Source organism: Loxodonta africana, chromosome 16 (genome assembly GCF_030014295.1).
Source record: "Loxodonta africana isolate mLoxAfr1 chromosome 16, mLoxAfr1.hap2, whole genome shotgun sequence".
Lineage (NCBI taxonomy): Eukaryota > Metazoa > Chordata > Mammalia > Proboscidea > Elephantidae > Loxodonta > Loxodonta africana.
Genome location: NC_087357.1, coordinates 17054755 through 17078913, shown reverse-complemented (window position 1 = coordinate 17078913; position 24159 = coordinate 17054755). Strand labels below are relative to the sequence as shown.

Here is a 24159-nt window from a genome sequence, read left to right as displayed (position 1 = left end):
ATTGCTTATTGGTTCAGCTGTGAGGATTTTTATGTTGAAGTGTAATCCATACTTTGATCTTCATCAGTAACTGCTTCCTCTTTGCTTTCAGCAAGCCAGGTTGTCATCTGCATTTCCCAGGTTGTTAATGAGACTTCCTTCAATCCTTACACCGTTTTGTCCTTCATATGGTCCAACTTCTCAGATTATTTGATCAGCATACAGGCTGAATAAGTACACTGAGAAGGTACAACCCTGATGCACAGCTTTTATGCTTTTAACCACATAGTATCCCCTGTTCTATTCAAAAGATACTGCCTGTTGGTCTGTGTACAGTTCTGGAATTTCCATTCTTCAGAATGTTATCCATAATTTGGGTATGATCCACAGTCAGCTACCTTTGCATAGTCAATAAGACAGAGGTAAACATCTTTCTAGTATTCGCAAGGTTATACTCGCTTTATTCTCAATAAAAAGGCTAAATCAGGCATCATCAGATCTTGGGTATGAACATTTTTCGGTTAGATTTATTCAATTTAGAAAAAAAATTTAGAAGCTACTGTAAAAAGATTCCTTTTATATACAACTCTAATCCATTCAGCTGTTTGGTACTTATTTTTCTGCAGACCAAAGGACTCACATGTTGAAGGTTTGTCTCTTAACTTTCATACATCTTTCATTCCTAAATAATATGGTTCCAATTCCAAGTGGAGAATAATAGTCAATCCTCTGCAATGCAGAAAAGAATTGCAATTGCATCATTACTGTCATGAACTGAATTTTGTCCCCCCAAAATATTTTTTTTTTCAATTTGGCTACACCATGATTCCCAGTAATGTGTGATTGTCCACCATTTTGTCATCTGATGTGATTTTCCTATGTGTTGTAAATCCTATCTCTATGATGTTGATGAATGGGATTAGTGGCAATTATGCTAATGAGGCAGGACTCAATTTACAAGATTAGATTGCGTCTTGAGCCAATCTCTTTTGAGATATGAAAGAGAGAAGAAAGCAGAGAGACAGGGAGACCTCAAACCATCAAGAAAGAAACACCGGGAGCACCGGGAGCATAGCTTGTCCTTTGGACCTGGGGTCCCTGTGCTGAGCATCTCCTAGAGCAGGGGAAGAGTGATGACAAAGACATTCCTTCAGAGCCAAAAGAGAGAAAAAGCCTTTCCCTCGAGCTGGCGTCCTGAATTCAGACTTCTAGCCTCCTGGAAAGTGAGAGAATTTCTGTTTGTTAAAGCCATCCACTTGTAGTATCTCTGTTATTGCAGCACTAGATAACTAAGACAATTGCTTTTAATTATTTAAGAACTGTCCCTATACTGAAATAATTCAATATACTTTTCAATCTTGCTTGGAAACATCTCCCAGGTTTCAACTAATTTTGTTTAAAATTAAACTCAGATTAAAAGAGAGTCGTGGATGAATTGCATGTGAGCTGGTAACCAGTTCTTTATACCACAGGGTGCATCTATGGTTAACTCATTGTCTTGGACCAACATTGATCAAATGATAAGAAGTTCCATTCTCTCAAGAAGATAACACTCAAGTACTCACTTCAGCAGCACATGTACTAAAACTTGAATGATAGAGAAGATTAGCACGGCCCCATATGCAAGAATGACATACAAATTCCTGAAGTGTTTCATATTTTTTTATTAATTTAAAAATCAATTCAAAATATTAGTTAAAAAAAGTTAAAAATCAAATAAAAACATAAAGTCAGGGAAAAAAAAGTAACACTCAAATTCCATCAGTTGGTACTTTGTGATTACCTCAAGAGTTTTCCATTTGTGACCTTGAGTGGGCATCAAAAGGTTCTTAAAATGCCCCTTTAAGAAATGGGGGAAAAAATATGGATGTCCTGAGTTCTTGGTGGACATCACTAATCGATCATGGCACTATTTTCCTTTGTCCATCTTGTTCAACTCTGTATCTCTGGCGCTCAGAATAGTGCTTTGCACATAGCAGGTATTCAATATTTGTTGAGTGGAAGGAAGGATGGATGGACGAATACTGGATTGGACTGGTGAATGAATATTGGACTGGATCAATGGATGGATGGGTGAGCCCAAACGAGGCCTCACAAACCTCTACAACACAGCAGCAACTGTTGATTGATTAATTAACACTCCAGATGAGATCAATTTGCTACCCTGGACTGAGGCTTCTTTCTGATTATTCAATGGAAGAAATGTACAGTAAGCAAAGCACTTGAATCAGAAAAGCCCATCTTGCTAGTGTTCTCATCAAACTCATTTATTTATTTTTGCATCATAAAATAATTTTTAAAAGGCTGCTTTTATATCTAGAGTTTCTATAAGACTCCTAAACAAACAAAGTGGATCCTCATATTCCTTGTTTCAATCAGGGACCACCAAGGTTTCTTTCTCATTAATTACAAATGTAAGTCATATTAAAATGGTCGTTCCTCCCTTCATTAAGGACAATGGAAAGTGTTTTATAATAACCATGGTTGCAATATTTTGAAGTGCAGATAATTAAAATCTCAGCATGCTGCCATCCAAATCACACACAGCAAAAAAGTAAAACCTGCTTACTCTGTATTTCAAAGAACCAGCCACTAAACAACTCCCTCCCCTGCTTTCTTTCTCTAACACACATTTACTGAGGACCTGGAATGTGACATGTGATCTGCAAGCAGTGGGAAGCAAAGGTGAGCAGATACTTCATTCTGTTCAATGTACACAGATAAGCAGTGCACATAGACACATAAATATCTACAGTAGAATATGACAATCCCTGACTAAAATAAAGGAATGAAGAAATTGTTCTATCACGCTCATCAAACTTTGGTGGACTGCCTGCAATTGGGACTGAACATTTATTTCAGTCCGTTCCCAGACAGAAAAGTTTTTATAGTAATCCTTTCTTCTCTAGATCCAATCCCCATTGCTGGTAAAAATCCTCTTCTTATTCATTTAAAAGGAGCTTCTTTATATGATAACATCACTGTTTATAATTTTCCATAACGATCCTATGGGTCTTAATAAAAATAACTCCATCATCCACTCAACAAATATTTACTGAGTACCAGCTATTACCAAGAACTGTGCTAGGTGTCAGAAACCCTGGTGGTGTAGTGGTCAAGTGCTGCAGCTGCTAACCAAGAGATCAGCAGTTTAAATCCACCGGGTGCTCCTTGGAAACTCTATGGGGCAGTTCTACTCTGTTCTATAGGGTCGCTAAGTAGGACTCGACTTGACAGCAACAGGTTAGGGTGCTAGGTATCAGTGCTACAATGACTAGACGCTCCTGCTCTTTGCCGGGAATTCTTAGTATATTTTTTTTAAAAAAATAGCTGTACATCTAGAAATAAGGACAAATAAATGTACAAGAAAGGAGTTTGCTGGAGGTCAGCGAAGATGAGATAGGCCACTCTGGAGTAGAAAGAGCAGGACTGGAAGAAATGCCAGATGAAAAATTTATTCATACGATGTCCCATCCACAAAACATTTGGGGTGGTTTATAAAAGCACATACAGTCCAAAAGAATGAAGTAAAAAAATTGAAGGAGCCAAGACAAAAAGAAATAGAGATATAACAATAATAAAGGTAGGAATAAAACCATTTAGATACACACTAAAATTCATTTACAGCTCCTGTCCACTTGACTCTGACTCCTGGTGGCCCCATTTGTGTCAGAGTAGAACTGTGCTCTGTAGGGTTTTTTATGAATGATTTTTCAGAAGTAGATCACCAGGTCTTTCTTCCAAGGTACCTACGGGTGGATCAAACTGCCAACCTTTTGGTTAGCAGCTGAGCACGTTAAGCCTTTGCCTGTAACACGCATTGGAAAAAAAAAAACTACGATGATTTTAATTCCCACGAGATCTGGTGTAGGCATCAAAACACAGGACTTGAAAGCAGTTAGGAAAAGCAAAGTTAAACAGTTGAGTACCAGGATTAAGACTTACAGTGAGCCAGATACTCCGGCCATCTGGTGGGAACCAGATTTTGCCTCATGTGTATTACCAACTTTTTTTTTTTTTTGGTATTACCACTGGACACATTATTAGAGAAGGCATTATGAGCAACTAAGTTATAAACAACTCATCAAATGGTGTAGCCCTGAAGTAAAAGCATGCCTACCAGGAGTGGTGGAGCTCCTTAGGATTACTCATGGCCAAAACGTGGATGGGTCAAGAATCCTACGGTCTATAGGCAGCTAAGCAACCTGGGAGCCCTCAAATTTTCAATCTTTCACAAGGTCCCTTGCCTGGAAGCAGGGAGAGGCAGTTGGGGGACCATACATGCTGTTAATCCCCTGTCCTCTCCACCAATTCGGAGGAGAGAAGTAAACAGGTAGTCTCAGCCTCCAATAGTTGAGTTTTCAAGACTACAAAGCTAAACCTGGTGCCTCCCCCAAATCCACTTTTCTGAGGTGACCCCTGGGACAACCTGAGACGTCCCCTGCTACTCACAGCTTCCGAAATAAAGTCTCACCCTGAGATGAAATAATACTTCAGAGTGCTAATAAGCACACTTCTAATTAGTATTAATTCCAATATTTTTTATCTAAAATCTATTCACTTCAAAATCAAAATGACGGCTTAATGCCTCCTCAGCACAGGAGCATCATTTTTGGAAAGACTTACTGCTAGACTTCAGGCCACATTTTTTTTTAATTAAAATACATGGATTGTCTTCATCACACACTCTTGCTGAATATTTCATGTGTTTTACACTTTATTTGCTGTACATATCTTCACAGAATGCATATTATTCAAATATTCTCAACAGATGGTCTCAAGCGCTACATAGTATATAGCATTAAATGAATAGCTTGGTAAACAAAATAAGTCAAGGATTAAAACATTTTTACAGCTTATAAAAATCATGAAAGATGTTCAATAACAGTGCATTAATAAAAAAACTTCAAATGTAAATAAAAACATTTAATGTCTGGTTTATTGGCTCAGTCAGCAACTGTTTGTGATAAATGAATCCTTTCTTACAACAGGTGTTCCTCCTGCCTGGTCTCTGAGGGTATATGCCGAGTTAGCCGGAGGCTGACAACTGCTTTGCCACCAAGCCTGGCCTCCCGCTTCCCTTCTCCACCCAAGTCCCATGGCTTTCTCTGCTATATTTTCTCCTTAATGCCACCAACAGAACTAGGAAAGGAAATTAAAGTCATAGGCATTTTTGTTACCTTTTCACTTGTATTTAGCAAAATTTTAGTGAAAGAGGTTCAACTACAAGTTCAGATGGGGGATTCTGAACTACTGTGATTTTAATTATGTTTTCTCTAGTTCCTTACTATTAGGTTTCTACAGCTGGCTAATCTAATGTTTGGCATTGACATTTTCTTGAGGGTTTGTATGATGATTCAAAAATAGTAACAAAAACCCACACTTGACAACTTTTACCTGTGTTCAGCTGTCTTTGAACCCATTTCATATTGGTAATCTTCCAGATTCCAATCCACTAAGAAAAACCAATAAATCGCTCTCCTGTTGGATGCTCGCTCACACCACCCTTATTTTAAGTTGTTATTTAACCTAAAGCATGATGACCTTTTCCTAATCCTTTAGTGTTGCTAACATCTGATGCAAGACCTAGTAAGATTTTTAAATTTGATTCTAGATTTCTCTAGTCTGATACCACCACCTGACCAAAGTTTTCAATGCAAGCAAAAATGAGAACTCAGCTCACTTTTGGCTGTGAAAAGAATGTAAGCTTCATATGAACAAATAAATTATTTGCCTAAATGATTAGTAAGCTAGCAAATTTACAAAGTGCTGTTAAGTGAAGTCTCTCACCTAAGGTCACAAGGCTGCTTCATTTGTTACGTGAAGGTCCATTTCACAATTTCACACATATATTCAAAACTTTATTCTACCACATTTTCATATGTGGCTGCATTCTCTGTTTCTTTTTCTACAGCATTACCTTGTACCTCAGGTAAAAAGTCCTTTGGGAGGCTAAGATGGCCTACTTAACCAAATGTGGGACAGCAAAATCACACCAAACAAAAGAATATTCTGGCAGTTTTACATAAAATGCTCACGTGTATTTTTTCCTTCTCAATCAGAATACCAAATCTTGTCACACAAACATATCACATGAATGAGTCCATAGTATTCATCTTGCATTATCTTATAAACATTTTACCTGTATGAAGCTTCATCATACTTGATAATTAAGTTTTTCCAAAAGTATTCAGTTCATAAAAATCTTTTTAAAAATATAAGTTCATAAACACATTCAAGACTGGCAAGGAAAGTTACCTTAGCCAAGAAAGTGTTGCCTAAACCACACTGAGATAGACATCTCTCTCTCAATGGTTCTCAAATTTGAGTGTGCATAAGAATCAGCCACAGGGCTTTTTAAAACCGAAATCTGTTTTCAGTTTTTCCAGAGAGATCAGATAAGCTGGAAGACTTGTTAAACCAGGTTTTTAGGTTCAACCCCGAGAATTTGATTCAGGGGGTCTAGGGTAGGGCCTGAGATTTTGCATTTCTAACAAGCTCCCAGGTGACACGGACGTTATTGGTTTTGGGACAACACTTTGAGAAGCATTAATCTAAACCATCCATCTTTCCTGATCTGGCTGGGATCAAAAAGAATGGCAGAATTTTAAATGGTTGATGTACAAAATCCGTAAAAACTATGCAGTCAATGGCCATTATACCTCAGTGGAGATATGTATTACGTACCTTAAAACTCAAATGAAAATACATCCATTTTATATGGCTGGAAATGGTCATATACCTTATGTGATTTGGCCTTAACACACACCACAAATACCATGCACTAAACTGATATTTGGGATCCCAAAAACCCCAAAACCCACTGCTGTCAAGTTGATTCTGACCCCTAGCGACCCTACAGGACAGAGAAGAACTGCCCCATAGAGTTTCCAAGGAGCGCCTGGTGGATTCAAACTGCCAATCTCTTGGTCAGCAGCTGTAGCACTTAACTACTATGCCACGGGGGTTTCCATCTTTGGGATACTAGTTGTTTTTTTGTTTTACAAAAAGATTGACATAAATAAGGTATCGGAAAAGTCACAACCACCATAAAAAGGGTATATGACAGACCCTGAGACAACAAAATGCACCAAAACTAAAGCAGTGTCCCTTGAACTGTCACTCAGGTCACCCATACTGTTTTGAAAGCATGTGCACAGCTGGGCTCAGGGACAGGCACGCTGGAGGGTCTTGACCTGTGGTTCTCAGTCTTACATATCCCATGCAGCCCACACGCCCTTTGGCCAGCCAGTTTTTGATTAAATACAAAACCATTTTAGGGGGCAGTAAACGACAACCACAATCTGAGTTGTTCTTATTTTTCTTCTCATTACTATTTTTAGTTCATCTGCAGTAGTAACTCAACTAAGAAGCGATATAAACTAGTAGCCCCCAGACTGTTTGGCCTACATTATTTTCAGGAAAACAATTACTCAGCCGCCAACAACAGAAATCAAATTTCACATAAAAATCTATATTTTCAGTTCTTCTAGAAATGTGTAGCAATTCTGGCCTTGCATTCATTTCCACACAGCAACAATGCACTGGAGCTGAGTAGTCGTTGCTTCCTTTTAGTGGGGAAATGGACTCTCTAGATCACCACTTCCCCAGTAAGCCCTCTTCTGCACCCAGCTTGCCGCGTACCTGACCTTACCTGTCTGGCCCTGGAGATGTCTGAGTTTGCAATCCCTGTGTTAAGGGCTGTAGTACAAATACGAAAGTTTGCTGGGGACTGTAAATAACTTGCATTCTTACTCTCAACACTTTTCTGTCATTCAAATTAGCAATAATAGAATGTGAGCAACACAGGAATAGCAATAACCTTTAAAAGAAAAAAAAAATTATTTATTTTTTACTCTGGTCTAATTTACAAAGAAAAATAGCCACGGACGTTAGTACTTAACATTAGTAATAAACTGGACCACATCTTACACTTGACCACAACACACCATAATTGAAAACCTCTGATAGAGAAATGTGATTTTGTGCTTCCCAGCATAAACTCTGGCTTTTCAGTACGCGTTGCAAATGATGGGACCATTGAAAATTTAAGAATCAAGTTTTAGGGTACAAGGGGTGTAACAAAATCAAGCACTTCCAGTTCATGTAATTATACATATATAACAGTATTGCTTATAAGGACTAACCTCGTATGACCATAAAAGTGTGAAATATGATGTCTGTGTTATCACATAATATTATTTAGGGGAAAATGTAAAACGCTGGACATCCAGGTCATAAGCCCATTACTTTGAAAAACTAAACGGAAACATTTCTCAGAAAGGCACTGCACTGAAACAAAATCAATGTGATAAATGGCCACTTTAACAGAAGGATAGCAATGCTCCACTTCCAAATTGCCCCAAGTATGTTTGTCTCAGGAGACTAAGCGAAAATAAATACATGTGCCGGGGCTAGGTAGAAAGAGCAACCTAGAGGAGATAGGCAGGGGAAGTGGAGGCAGTGAGAGCAGAGAACAGGGAAGGTGTTCTCTGCAGAGAAATCCCTGTTCCAAATGTGAGATTTATATACAAGACTACATATGGACCACATCTTGTCATCTCGAATACAACTGCCTAATTCACGGCCAGTGTGCAAACACATATCCACACTAACACACTCACACCAGCCCAGGCCTTTGGGCCCTGAGACCCACATTTCCCCTCAGATAGCATCGCAGACGGACAGGTGTGCACTTGGACTGCTACGCTGAGAACTGATGTGATTTCTGTCACAAACTGGAGGATAAGAAGTGATGACAAATGCTATCGGTTTGCCGAACCTACTCTATCTACTCTTTCTTGGGTTCCACAAATGGTTTCTTCATTAGTTGTCTTACATTTCCTCTGAAAGCTTGTGTAGTCCTTACCTTATAGGGCTGCTGTGAGGAATGAATGAAATAACGCATAAACAGAAAGCACTCGGCAGAGGCCTTTAGCCGATACAGACACACCCAAACATCATTTTCAACCAAACCATAAGCCCCACCCCTATGAAGCGATCTCTATATTGTTTATTTCCAAACCGTAAGCACAGCAGGGAGCCTTGGTGTAGCAATGGTTAAGCTGTAACCAAAGAGTTGGCGGTTCAAACCCACTAGTTGCTCCATGGAAGAAAAACGTAGCAGTCTGCTTCTGTAAACATTTATAGCCTTGGAAGCCCTATGTGTCAGTTCTACTCTGTCCTGTAGAGTCACGATGAGTCACAATCGACTCAACGGCCACAAGGTTAAGCACAGTGTCTTATATACACAGGGCATTCACTTGCTCCTTAAAGAATGTTCACTCTAAGGTCTCTGACTGACTTTCAGAACTCTTCGTAGTAAAGCCGTTCGTAGGTCATACAGAATACCTGCTACAATATGTCAACTGAGAGGCAGCCTAAGTTTTAAATAAAAGACAAAGACTCGTGTACTGATGCATTACGGTAACACTGTTTCATCTGCAATAAGAAATTTTGACAACTGAAATAAGATTAAACACTTTAATCAACTACCATAGATCAATGATCATTGGATATTATATAAAAATTCTGCTTCATGCATCAGATTACATAAATTATACAGCCATCACATTATGGAATGCTTCCATATTTTTGAGTTTATACCTCCAAAAATGTACACAAGTACTAAGAGCATTTACTGAGTAAGATTAAGTGCAATACTCTTCACTTATAAATAATGCTTCCATTTTTCAAGTACCTACTACATACATACATACATAACCAGATCTGCAGCGCTTTTTGTGCCTTAAAGTACAAACCATCTGGAAGCTTCAGAGATTAATAGGCCTAAATGTACCATTTGTTACAGACTTCAATTCCATTGTAAGAGTGTGTTTTTTGACAGAAAATAAATGAAATAAAACGTCAACTCCAATGCCTGAAGAGCTTCTACGCTTCTTATTCAATACATCAGAAAACCCTTCGTATGCAGATTAATTACTTAAGGTGCTACCTATTGCATATTAAATACTTCCAATGATTGCATCTGGATTATTAAAGTTATAAATCTGTGAAAATCGGGGCTTTCAATGTGTGCTGACAGACCCTTCCATCTCCCCTCCTGACGGACAGCGCTGTAGTTCTTTTTCCTCTTACTTCAAAGAGATCAAGTCCATGAACATGCCTGGCACTTCACCTACACACACAAGTGACACCTAGCCTGTCTCTAAGACATACAAGTACACGAACATCAAAAGTTTCAGCTTGCTTTACAAATCTAAGGTTGCTTTTTCTAAAAAGCTACAGAGGAAAATAAAAGCTCTAGTGTAACAATTACTGTAGATATATTACAGACAGCAGTTTTTTTGTTTTTTTTTAAGATTCTCTGTGTTAAAGAATAAGCACCCTTACAGGGCTGGTAGGAAGAGGGGGGTGTGGGGGTGCTGAAGGAAGGATGTGAGGAAAGCCAGTCTGTCACTAATGAGCTTAGTTTTAGGTTTCCATTCATGAAACCCTTTTAAATACAGGGCAACATTTTCACAGCTGGAGAATTACAACTAAATCTTGATTTACTGCCAAAAGCAATAGATGTAGTTATGTATAATCTATGGGTAATACTACATTCACTGGAGATGGCAAAACTAGGCTCAATGCAGAATATAGCAGCAAAAAGCAATACTTCAACATTTTGCATGAACAGGCGATACACTATTATACATACAACTCTAGGATATGGCCCTGGTATTCCATAAATGACACCTGAAGCCTAAGTGGGAGAACAGTATGTTCAATACTCTCAACACTGAATTTTAGAATTGGTCATAAAACAATACTGTCTTTAAAATAATAGCAGGAATATTTTGAATATGTAACAGAAGTATGTTAGTTTAAGATAGCTTTGAAATAAATATCAATTGGGGGATTTTAAAAAATCCTCTGGGTGAAAATGTTTTTGAGCATGCATTTTTTAAACATAAAGAAAAAAAAAATGTTTATAAGTCTGTGCTGTGCATTATTTAATGATATAGGTGTTTTATCTCCATTTCTAAGATACTAACAAAATATATCATTAGAATGCTTAAAGTTACATTTTGGAAAAATAAACTAAAGTGATCTTTCTGGCCATTTTTCTACAACGCTAGAAATTCAACCTGCTCTGCCTGTACCTCTACCCAAACACAGGAAACACTGATAGGTTTCCTGGGGAATTCACTTCAACTTTTTGTTTTTAGTTTATTATGTTGACTGATTATGAAAATATCTAATAAGGTCTATTCTAGGTCATGAGTGAAAATTCATAAACATCGGAACGGAAATTTTTCAGGCAGTGATAAATGTAGATTCAGTTTTCAGTACAACACTTTTCAGATTTAAAGATAAAAATGTTGATTCAGTTATAGCCAAAGCACTCCTTGTGAATAAGTTTAATCCTTGATGGTTTTTATGCCGGCAAAGAATTGTTCTTGTGAAATGAACTTCCCCATAAAAAGAATGGCAGGACTTGAACCATACTTTTGAATGAGCTCTATTTATATAAAACAACCCCCAGATACAAAACTGACATCTTGGTTCATTCTATAAAGAGCAAATGTGGCCAAAGCACATTAAACTATCTGCAGGTCTCTGTCATAATACTAAATATAAATGAACTTTGGTGTTTAAAAAAGTATACAAGCCTCAATTATACAAACAGAAAAACCAAATGCTAAGAATTTTGTAATACTTAACAAATTTTAAATTAAAAATGGCACCACGATAAGAACAGTAATTACCAAAACCTCTAACGAGAAAATAAAATTCTGTACTAGATTTTGAGATTAATTACAGAACTTTAATTGTAAGTAGAGGGAAAAACTGGCAAAAGCAATTTTTCTTTCCCTATCTCTTAATTTTAGAAAATTATTTAATTTTTATATTTGGGGAAATTTCTCAGAATTTCAAAATGATGTACTCATAAGAAATATAAAGAAACTCAGAAAGTAACAGTAACAAGGGATTTTAGCTTATGTTCTTTACATAAGCTTGGCCCAGTGTTATCTGATTCAAAACATTAAAAGGAGAAAATTATTATATCTGCTTTTAACTTTATTTTCAATAAAGTTTAACAGGGATAAATATTAGAAAAAATGCAGTTCATTAAAAAACTGGGGGATTATATGGGTCTCCATATGTAAATAAAATTTTCATTTTAAATTCAGAGAGAGGGATACTCTCAGTATTTCATGCTAAGTATTTTAGATTTCTAAGGTTGAAAAATAAGCACTAGATGATTGGTAACATTTTTATACCATTGTTTTCCACTTTAGATTTCGGATTAATTTTGTACAAATATTATATAGATAATTCATGGAAATAATCAGCATTCTGGGGCAGTGGATTTCATAAAAAGACATAATTTTGTGATAAGCCAACTTTTAAAGGGTAGTGTAATGTACAATGTCACGCTAGTAAAGATCTGCTCTAAAAACTCACTCCTCCTTCAGTAACTCATATTTTGGTTCAAGACCCAAAGGCAACCATCTGTCCCATTATTTATGTAACTTGAAACCAAGCTTAATTCTTCATCTCCCTAGAATTTGCCCATTGCTTTGGGTTATCAAGCATCAGATGAGTACCTACATTTTCCCCCCAAAATCGTCTTCAGATATAATTTGCTAATATTTTCTTTCCTAGTGATTTAACGGCGGCATGCAGAATCCCTACAAAACAAATTACGTTAGCTTATCTTTTGCTTATAGCTTAAACAAAACCCAAGATGTTAGGATAAAAACATTAATTCAAGGAAATTCATGCTGTCGTGAAGTTAATGACGCTTCCCAAAATATGCCATTCTTTAAGAAAGGGCTATGGGTCACTACTTTCAGTAAAAGAGCAAAAATGTGAAGCTGGAATAATATATAGCAGCTCACTTTGAAACCAAGCTTCATGTAGTCAAGAGTGATTTGAAGCAGCTTCTGCATAACAAATCAAATACTAGTAACAATGATTTGTTCTGCACCAATAGGTCACACATCTATTTTCAAATTATAAGTAATATCCCAACCTTAGAGGCAACCAGTTTTTGTTAATGTTCTAAAAACACTTACATATGAGGTATATGCATGTACTTTATATACAAAGACACGTGGACATATATTCATGTACATATATATGTATATAAAATATGAAGTTTTAGTAGTGTTTATTATGAGCAGTATTCCTGCAGCTAAATATGTCTACAAATTGACTTCTGAGAAACCAAACACAGTATCAATTCTGCTCTGTGAGAAATCTATTCCTGAGGAATAAGTCATGTACTTCTGAAGATATTTCTAGGCCTCTGGTAGATTCGTGGGCCGGCACCAGCACCGAAGTGAGTCCTAAGAAACTGCTTATTCAGAGAATCTGGCCCATTTTCACTTTAAAAGTTTAAATTATTAAACTCACTTCAATATTTACAGGTAAAACAATTTTTAGAACTCGAACAGGAGAATATGTAATGAGACCTGGTCTCTTTCATGAATAAGTTTTTCTTTCTCTTTCTTTTTCTCTCTTTCATTTTCTTTTCCCTCTTTTCATTCTCTTTTATGTTTTAATTATAAAAGCAGTACAAGTGGCTTATTAACTATTGGAGAATTTGCCAGCTTTCCTGGACGGTTCATATGGCACTCTGAGAATACTGGGTGTTTCTTCCATGACCCTTACAAGGAGGTTGTCGATGTAGTCCTCGAGTTCCCGGATATGGGTGTCCTTCCTCCTAAGGAGCTCTTTGTGCTTCACTAGCTCCTGTACTACCTCCTCGTACGTCAGACTACGATACCCTGCAGTGGCATCAAAAGGGTTGCTGTCCTAGAACAGAATAAAGACAGTCAATTTGGTAGATATAATGCCAAGGACAAACATTAAGAATTATTTTGAACTTCAGTTTTTGGTTTTTTCAATCCTGAAATCACTTTGTCTCTGTCCTTGGCTAGAACCCATGTGATAGTTCACAGCTTAGCCTGCCAGTTCTAAGACAAGGACAAGAGCAGACACACCACAGCTTTCATTATAATTCTAAATTCTCCTCAACACCCCCTCCCTTTTTTAAAACATTGTGGGCAATTTCCTAATATCAGAGATTGACCATACAATTTAAGAGTAAATTAAAAATTGTTCTACAATACGTACAACTAACACTGATTAAAACTAAAAGTCTCTAAGAATTAACTGTAGGAACTATAAAAAGCTACTGAAAACTATAGACTTGGATGTTTAGATTAGCCCCAGGAAATTCAAAATATTAAAATGAGCAAAACTATTATATCTGTTTTTAATTTTATTTTCAATAAAGCTTTAATACGGGTATTAGAAATAATGCAGTTTGTTAAAAAGATTGGAGTATAGATAAAAGTTACTCCACAGGAGTAACTTTTGTTTTAATTTAGAGGTAGGAAGAGCTTTTTCTACCCAAGTAACTGATCTATTTCCTCCTTCCAGTACTAGTATCTATCTATTTCCCTTTTTGCCCTGGTTATCAGGAAACTCAAGAGTTTCTACTGCAACCATGTTAACATTTAGGGTTAATATATTTGTATTCTCTTCCATTTCACTTATTTACTTATTTTGTAACCTTGTTTTACTGATAAAAATTCTTTTTAAGCAAAAGTATAAATATAACCCCCCCCCAAAAAGGCATTGATTTAACCCATTTTTACTAGAAAGCATTCTAATATTTTTAAGGTTAAATCAAAGCCCAAAGAAGAACATTTCTCAGGCAGTCAGTCAAGAAGGCACTGTAACCACATCTTTTGTATTTAGTATTTAAATTTTTTATTATATAAAATATAACATACCCATAAGGTAGCAATTTTTATGCTTTTTCATACATAGTTCTATCATTAAACTCAACAACTTATGATTTTCATCACTTTCTTTCAAAATGGTTCCATTTGGCTTTAAAGAAAACAAACTAAAATATTGAGGAAGTTGGTTTTCTTGCTTTTAAAGACTAATAGTATCTATTCAGTGGAGGGTAGAGACTGGGGACTGGTCAATAGAGAAGAGGCTTTTCTTCTTTTTTTGTAATGAATTAAATTGTTTTTAACTGATTTTCAGGATCTACTTTAATTGTGCTATGTGTCTTAGGAGTTTTCATCAGTAAAGTCAAAGTTTAACTTTTTAAGACTCCTTGGGGTAGTATGACTTTGCCAGCACCAGAAAACCAGAAGCAGCTAGAGTTCAGATATCAATTCGATGCTTGGGTTACTGACTGAAGCACACACACCACCCTTCTGTCCAGAATAATGGAAAAAATTCAGGATTGAAAAAGCTCCTCCAATTCCACAGAATCTCTCAGGTTTTGTAGGAAAGATATAGTTTGCACCAGCTCTTCAAAGATTTTGGCAGGCAGAAATGGAGACTGGGCAGTTCAAGCAGGGGGTTCTGCTTTTTCGAAGGAAGAAAGGAGGCTCAAGGCGTAGTGGTCAATAGTAGGTAATCAGATGAGTGCAGATGGAAAACAAGGAACAGGTCAGGGAGCAGAGAACAGGCTGAAATGGTAGAATGGCAATAAACCACCGAGCACTGGAACGCTATTATTAAGGATCTTTAGGCTTTTTGCTATAAGAAATAGGAAGCCATTGGAGGTTTCCAAACAGGACAGTGATGTGATTAAAGATACGTTCTAGGAAAATTAAAATGGCAACAAAGGGTAAGATAAGTCTGGAGGGACTGAGAAGATTAGTTTTAGGGCTATTGACAGCAAGAGAAGAATTACTAAGAGCTCTACTAGATTAAAAGAATGAATAGAGAGAAAACTGAAGAGAAGTGAGTTTAAATTCTCTAAGACATATTTAAAACAATGTTATCTTAGCATTAAAAACTAGGAACAGGTATAATTTCATGAGTTATAGTACCCAAAATTTTTTGAGAATATTGCTCTAAGACAGGACAATTCTGAAGACAAGTGTTGGTTTACTTTGTAGTCTCTTCTCCCTCAGATCAGTTAATTTTTTTTTTTTAATAAGTCTATACACACACACAGACAGGATTTTACTAGTTTATTTAACTGGTCATGAGCAATTCAGAGATATACAGCATATTAAAAATGTCCTAACTTCATTCCTACAAATCATTTACTATGCTAAAAAAGTATAAAAAAGATAAGACATACTAGAGATAAATACCTTTTTTTAAATTTAAAATAGGCAAAAATTTCTTACTTTATCCTAAGCAATTTTGCAGAGATTTGAGACATAAACCAATCTAGGTCTCACTTTCCTTATCTGATAAATGAGATGTTCTCCAAGGTTCCTTTCAACTCTAAAATGTCCTGATTTACCAAGTGATTTTTCTGAGCTGTGTTTTTAAAAGTAATATAAAGTCCAACTAACGTGGTATAATAAAACATTTACTGAAAAATAGGAGTTCTTGTGCATCGGAGAGATTAATGAATTTAAACTAAATAGGAGTCATTAGTGATTAGTAGGTTTCAGGGTTTTTTTTTTTTTTTTCTCCTAATTTAACAAAATAATCTGCTCCAGTCTCTCCAATCTTAATCAAATCTGCTGTGGTTCCTCTAATTTTAATCAAATTATCCATATATGAACTGATTTCTCCAAACTAATTAAGTGACAATATACAGTCAAAAATCCCCTTGCACTGTTGTTATATTCAACACTGTCCCAGCACTACCGCATAATGGAGTTATTTTCTCCCCCTAATATTTCTCTAAAGGCATGGAGGATAAAAGGCATGTCAAAAACCTCTTATTTTGACAAATAGTTTAAATTAACGCCAGGGTATCATATCGATCTAACAATTAATGTAATCTCTCAAAGCAATAATTATTATCTCAGAATAGTGCTTAACACTGTAGAGCAAGAATCTAAAATATACAGACCCATTATTTGCTTTATATTTCCCTTACAACCATCTAAAACTAATATATAGACAGATTTCCTGGAAATATATTTCTGGTCTTTTCAATAATTGTTCATTTGTGTTTTTATGTGAAAATTTCTGCATCAAGTTTCTGGCCAAGAAAACATCTTAGGAGCACATGTACTATAAAGGACATTCTGGAAAAGAATACAAAATAATTAAAAACAGTTTCATGCTTAGCTCCAAATCTTATCTCATATCTCATATTAGAAAACTATGTAAACCTTCTATTTTTAGACTTCTTAAATTGACTGATACACACATTAAATATATATCCTTCTGTTTATTGATACCATTCCAAATAAAATAATAAAAATTGATATTAACTAATACATATATTAGAAAATTAAAATACTAGTTACAAAAATTATCTTGTTAATAGATGAAAACTTTCAGGCAAATATAAAAAAAAGTTTTATTTTTCCTAAAAGATGCTTTTAATGTTATTTCTGGAAAAACTTCTAAAATTACGAACCCCCAAACTGGTAAAGACTCAAGTGCAACCTACAACGGGACTCCTACATACTCTACTTTTTCCTACAGCTCTAGCATATAGACAGCACATATGTTTTTAAGATGTTTTGTTTTAAAATCTAGTGTAAAATTTTCTTCTCTCTTCCCCTTCTCACCCAACCTCTGTTGAAAATTTCCATAAGCAGATATTAAAAAAATAAGGGGGGGGGGAACTGGGCAAGAGAAGAACAGTATTACAGTAAATTTTCTAATCAGAATGGTAAATAACATAGTTATGGAAAAGAATTTAAGAATTACTGGCAATCTGTTTTTACTTTACACATAGTCTAGCCTTTTAAACTAGGAAATGTATATATTTTTTTACAATACTTAAATTTAAACAAAAGCAAATTACCAGGACTCAAAATAACTGAAGATTTAAAGAAAGGTTGTCCTGGTAACCAAATATTGGTGGAGGACTAACTGACATCCAAGGAAGCCAGAGGGGAGAGAGAGAGATAAGACGAAGGCTTGGCATTCTCTGATCATCTCATTATTGTTCTAATGAGCAACTTTGCTCTGGGAATATCATCTCAGCTACTTTCACATCTTTTGTCCTACTCCCTTCATCTCCCTTTCAGCTCTTAATTAGGCCTTAAAGAGCTCGCACTGCCCTTTCAACTGGCTACTGCTCCTGTTTAAACACTGCGCTTTCACAGACAGGTGTTGGCACTAGCATAGGAGACATACAAACTTAATTACAAAATACTATGTCCAGAAGGAGAAAAAAAATAACTTGGTGGATGGCTATTATTGGAGAACTTAATGTAAATTACTTCAAACATCTTATAATCTTCCGCGTAAAAATTGTTCCAATACTTTTCCGCCAAAACGATCAGTACAAGGACAAGCTCTCTCCTCTTAATTGTATCTTGCAGTAAATTAACAACACCTAGTAATCCTTTAACTGTCATTTAGAATCGTTAGTATTCCAGAGAGAAGTAATCACACATCAAGGATTCTTTTATCACCTTTAAATCCTTTAACTAAAACAATTTTCACATTTTATTTCTTTAAAGAATTCTAAGGATGCTTTTACAGCAATAAATCACAAGATTTGGAAAAGTACATTTACAAGCACATAGAAATTATAATTAAGGTTACTTAACAAACAATGGCTACACATTAAATTGATTTTTTGATGTTGCATTTTGTTTGAGATTAAGTAACTGCCTGATAGAATTCATTTTACTATCTGATCAAAGGCTGACTTCATATATTCTGACATTTCTCTCCAGACTGCCATATTAAAAAGACTTGAGTATTTATGAAACATATAAACTTATAAATCATTTACATAAAACAGCAAAAACAGAGTACAAAATCATCTGCTTCTATGTTTTCTACAGTTTTAAAGACAAATAACTACATTTAGAGTGGTTTATAAAATAAACCCGAACACCAGGAGTTCTTCTAGCATAGCACATCATAGAAAATTGTGGTGTGTTATCACTTAAAAAAATTCTTATTAAACATCTGGATCACACACAGTAAAGACAGATGGTTCAAACAGCAACCACCAGCCTCTTGGAATACAGACCCCATCTCCGCTGTTCAGTGAGAATTAGTCTTATACCAAGAACACTTGCCCATGTTTTTGTAAAGTAACTTACTCCCTAGGTTTAATATATTTAGAATTGACTGCAGATGCAATGGAACTCTGAAGAGAGACCCAATGCTGAATTTCAAATAGCAATAAAGTGAAATCAAGGTATCTAAATCCATGTGAACTATCTGAGCTGAGTTAGCTAGTCACTTTGTTGGTGTTGTTAGTTGCCACCACCAATCCTGCTGGTATATTTGGCGTTGTCGACTAGGAAGATAAATGCCCTAAAGATTCTTTCAAATACTTTCCTGGTTAATTGGATCTCTTGCCAGGATGCTTTTCCCATTGTTGAATGTTAACAAGCCACTTTGTGCTTTTCTTCAATCCTCCTCCAAACAACAACAACAAAATGTTAGTCTTCTCCACATGCTCTTATTTCATGACCATAAGGCTGACCTTTGACATAGTTTTCATATTAATTTCAAAACAGGCAAACGAAATATATACTAAACTACCTTCAATTGTAACTATAATGTTTGCTCGAACTTTTATATATAACACAGAAGTCACCTGTCATATGTCAAGGCAATACTTGCATTTTGCTTTCCTTCTTTCTCTCAGACTTACTACCTAGGTAGCTGAGGTATCGGAGAAGACTGAGGTAGTTTTACGGATGTGTGCCGGAGAGATCAGCTCTGTTCTTTGGTAACTCTGTATCCACCTCAGGAACTTACCAGTATTTTCCTGAGGTCTTCATTGCTTGTCGGATTCATATGAAAACTGAGTAAGAAAAGAAACATAAATATTAAAAGTGTACTACAGTCCATGTGGGAAAAATCATATGAAAAGAGAAAATTTTAAATCGACATTGCAATAACAACTCCTAAATGACTCAGATGAGTCACCATTAATGCAAAATGTGAAAGAAAAACAATATTAACTCAATATCCTTAAAGCATCTATAATTTTAAACTTTAAAGGAAAACCCTTCAATTATTATCAGAGCTGAAGAACTATACATCTAAATATGTAGTTTCTAAACATATTTAAATATAAGCAATTTTACCCAGTGAGATATTTTATAAAACTAATTTGTGTACTTTCAAGTATCACTCATTTTTTACACACACATTTACTCACCTTAGGCCTTCTGATATATATAACTACGGGGAATTAAGTAATTTTAGGTTGGAAAGATTACAGAATAAGTGTTAAGGCAACCTTTTTAAAATGATACAGGTATTAGAAAAATTAACTTGAATTCATTACCCTATCAGTGAAATGAATTCAGAGTTGTATGAGCCATTTCTGTCATTAATGTGATTTTTAAGTAGTCTTCAAAATTTAAATACCCAAATGGACCAAAACAAAACGGATTCCTTTCATGCGGAGAATACGAAAACACCACAGCTGAAAGCTATAATCATGTTCTTCTTTGAAACACGTCCATTAGGGAAGGGGATTGTGACCAAAAGAAGCTAAACATCAAAGCCATCTGATGAGTAAATATTTCATCGTTGCTATTCAAGTTTAATTTTTACCCAGCACTTAAGAGTATTAGCCATTAGAATCTCTACAAAGCATTACTGTCCTGGGAAACTATTTATTTAAAAAAAAAAAAAAACAACTCTGAAATACGTATTTTTTCATTATCAATGCATTATTAAAATACATTGTGAATGCAAAATGAAATTCTTTAAAGATCTTAGAAATTCACTATTAAAACTCTTGAGGGTTTGCACAAGAAATGTAGACACTGGATACACTATCTAGAAGATATCCATTATTACAGACACATCTCCCAAGCTGTAAATCTACAGGGCACTCAAGCATGTACAGTTCAACCACCTCAAGAGAATTTCCCACATACACAAGATTTCATTTGTTCTGACTAAGATCTGCAGTACTAGTTTCCAGAACTGGTTGTTGAACTTTTCTAACTACAACCCCTATGGATAAATTTAGCGTTTCAGTAGAGTTGAGTGACATGATAAAGAATGAAACATGTTTTAAATACCTACAATGCACCAATTACAGGCCTAGGAACTGACACCTTTCCACATTCTCTGTATCCCACTGTCTTTATGGTGTTCTGTCCGATACTAGACTAGAGTCACTATACCAGTAACGCCTCAGAGCCCAACAAAAGGGTGGCTTAAAAGATAACAACAACAAAAACACAACCCAAAAAGACATTACCATATAGTACTCCTCAGTCTAGAGTGCTGTGGAAGCAGCTGCTAACACGTGTTCTCCATCCTCTCTGATTCTACCCAGGTAGTCAACACAAGGGGCCAGTGGGACTAGTCTCTCCTTACCCCTGTTTCTCAAAGCATGTGGTTTTCTAATACGTCAAGGAAAACATTCTGCTACACCTCTGTCCCCCTCTGTCTGACTGGGGTATTCTCAAGGACAAAATGATTTATACTCAGGTCTGACAGTGTACCATGGTGGTTACAAGTAAAGTAGTGGCTAAGGGCCCTGGAGCCAGGCAGCATGGATTTCAAATCCTGGTTCTGCCCTGTACTTGCTGTGAGGCTTTGAGCAAGTTACTTCATTTTACTGTATATTTTGAAGTTTTATTCCCTCGTGTGTAAAATGGGAATAGCAGCAGCATGTACTACATAAGGCTGCTGTTAAGACTGAATGAGTTAACAATGCGTAAGACACTCAGTGCAGTGACTAACAGAAGGAACATGTTCAATACATTATTTTATTTAATAAACATTAACATAGTACTTAGTCCGTACCAGGCAGAGTTCTAAGCACTTCACCAATACTAGCTCATTTAATTTTCATAACCCTTAAGGTAGGTATTATTATCCTTATTTTAAAAATAAGGAAACAAGTCACACAGTCCATACAGTTGGTAACTGACGAAGCTGTTTGGGTCTAGAATCTGCCCTCCCAACGTTACACACACACCTTGCCCAGCTCTCTGCTTATGGATCTACTTAGTAATCACTGACAGCACTGTTGAAGAAGCCCTAAACACAGAGGACACACAGATTAACGAGAGTAAACATCACTCCATTTGTGAGTTAAGCACCTGGTAGAGCTGCTCTTGTGGGAGCTAAAGGGACAGCACATTTGATATTTAAAATTTTTAGGCCACATAGAGAAATGTTCTATCACAGCAATTAGTCAATTGAAGGCCTAATTCTTGGAAAACGCAGGATGTAAAACTACACGAACGATAGATGTGGCAGACTAGAGAAAGAGGAGTTACAGATGCACGGTCTGGCCTAGGGCTGTAGGCAGGGGCATTAACACAGACCCTGAAGCGCCTGGAATACAAGGCAGCAGGGGGGGAGAAGGAACCCTCAAAGGGTTCTGGTGCAAAAGATGAGAATCTCAGAGCTGACCTCTGAGCGACACGCAATTTTTTGACAATGGTCATCTTCTTGCATAAATATTATTTAAATGTTTCACGTTTGGTAGCACCATCATCCCAATCTTATCGACTATATAATTTCAGTACATGCCTCAAACGTTATTAAATTAATATGAATAATATTATACTTAGTGCAAAAAGGGTTTTCAAAGAACAAATATTTACGGCAAAGATTTTATCAAAATGACAAAACTAACAAAATGTCAGACCCAATGGCTTTCGCCTACGGAACTCAAGTGAAGCTCAATGACCAGCTGAAAAAATGTCTGAGAAGTCTTAAGAATGATAAAAACAAAAAGGTCACGACTGTAAGGGGAAAGAAGTGTCTAGTGCAGCAAGTCCCAGCTTCTTCCCGTTACACCTGTTCCTAAAAGTGATCTGATACCACCATCCCACCCGTCCACCCCCACCGATTCTCCACCGTGCAGAGCTGGGTGAGCAGGCTCTTGGAGTGGGTATTATCTAAAATCTAGAGCCAGAAAACCTTCCCTTGTGGTCTGCTTTTTACTCACACATTGACGTGTCAAACGCAGGATTAACTCAGTCATTCATGGCTGTCTTTCTTGATCTGTTCTTAAGTGGGAAAAAACAGTTAACTGAACTGGATTGAATTAGCTTGGTGAAAAATAAAATGTCTCTATTTACTGAAGTGTGGCACCAATTTGTGATACCTTTCTCTTTGGACTGCAGTCCTCATGTCAGACAAGATATTGGGTAATACTGCCTGACTGCTCCGCTGAGTTGCCGACAGGTTAGGGGACGATGGTGTTTTTCGTCAGGTATCAAATCAATCTAGACACACTCACGTTCAGAAAGTCTACAGAAATGTAACAGCATTAAAAAAAATTACTTTTAAAAATCAGAACTGAAGTTTGTGGTGGCAGAGAAATTTTAAAGTAACTTTGAAAGTGATAAAGTAATTTTTTAAAAAAAGGTTTTAAGCTGACAAAATGTTCTACCTTAACATTCTAAAGATTTGGGGTAAAAGCCTCAATCTTTTTAAACAAACTTTAAAGACTTTTTCCAACTAACCTCTAATTTGAAAATAGTAACACTCAGAGATCACATTTCTAGGCACCATTAGCAGTTCTCCCATCACATCGCTTACTAGCATACCCAGAAGTTAGGGTACATAATGAATAAAAAAATAGGATATCAAGTTTGTGAGAACTTGAACCTGTCCTTCAATTTGTGTGATGGATGAGTTCTCTACATATAGGCCAGAAAAGCAAACCAATCTTTATAACGGGATAAAAAATGGCCACCACAGTAACCCCTAAGGCATGTGGCAGAGAGCAAAGTGTTTTTTTTTCCCTTTCTGTTCTTGAAAAACATGCATACATTCTTTGGGGGCAATGCCTAAGAAGAACAGGTTATTCAGAGCGAAAAAATATAAATTGCTTGTAAACTCATAAAAAACACAAAAGAACAAAAATTAAAACTGCTGAACAGTGCTAATACAAAACAATGCAAACGCACCTGTGTGAATTCCTGGCTCTAGGATTTTAAATCTTTCAATGAGAAGTCACATAACAGCCCATGACATTCTTTCAAAGGCATTTTAAAACAAGTGTTATTAGAGTGTTATTACATCTCCATAGTCTTTTTCCAAACCCCATTACTGCTGAAATTATAAAGCAAAGTCCATATTGGCCCAACTTAATCCATTTTTTTTTAATTTAATAAGTGATTTCAAGTTATTTGCAAAATCCTGGAGGTATTTCATCTATAATTCTCTCCCTGGCTGGGTGGGTGGGGGAGGGGTGAGAGAGGGTAAGACGAGGCCTAAAGGGGTAGCTTTTCAAACACTATTCAATTCCTTGTTGTATATGGGAAATAACTAACTCTAAGCTCTCTCAAAAGAACTTCTGACATCAATTAT

At 36.2% G+C, this 24159-nt stretch overlaps 1 protein-coding gene and 1 non-coding gene across 6 annotated transcripts in view; one reads left to right on the top strand and one right to left on the bottom strand.

Annotated features, from left to right (window-relative positions):
- The first annotated feature begins 1536 nt into the window (after positions 1–1536).
- LOC111750379 (U6 spliceosomal RNA) lies at positions 1537–1642 on the top strand. Its single transcript, XR_002785522.1, has one exon. It is a non-coding gene; the product is annotated as a U6 spliceosomal RNA (small nuclear RNA).
- Positions 1643–1667: 25 nt separating this feature from the next.
- Positions 1668–24159, bottom strand: part of RAB11FIP2 (RAB11 family interacting protein 2) — a 57536-nt gene continuing 35044 nt past the window's right edge. The window contains exons 4-7 of one of the 5 annotated variants that reach the window (XR_002785429.2): positions 22949–23094; positions 22790–22873; positions 19618–19663; positions 13680–13749 (exon numbers count right to left, since the gene is read on the bottom strand). Coding sequence is in view for 2 of the 5 variants with exons in the window: in XM_003409104.4 (XP_003409152.1) it covers positions 13522–13749; positions 19618–19663 (274 nt within the window). In the remaining 3 variants the exon portion in view is untranslated. The other 4 variants (XR_002785428.2, XM_003409104.4, XM_023546676.2 and 1 more) reach the window with 4 other exon arrangements.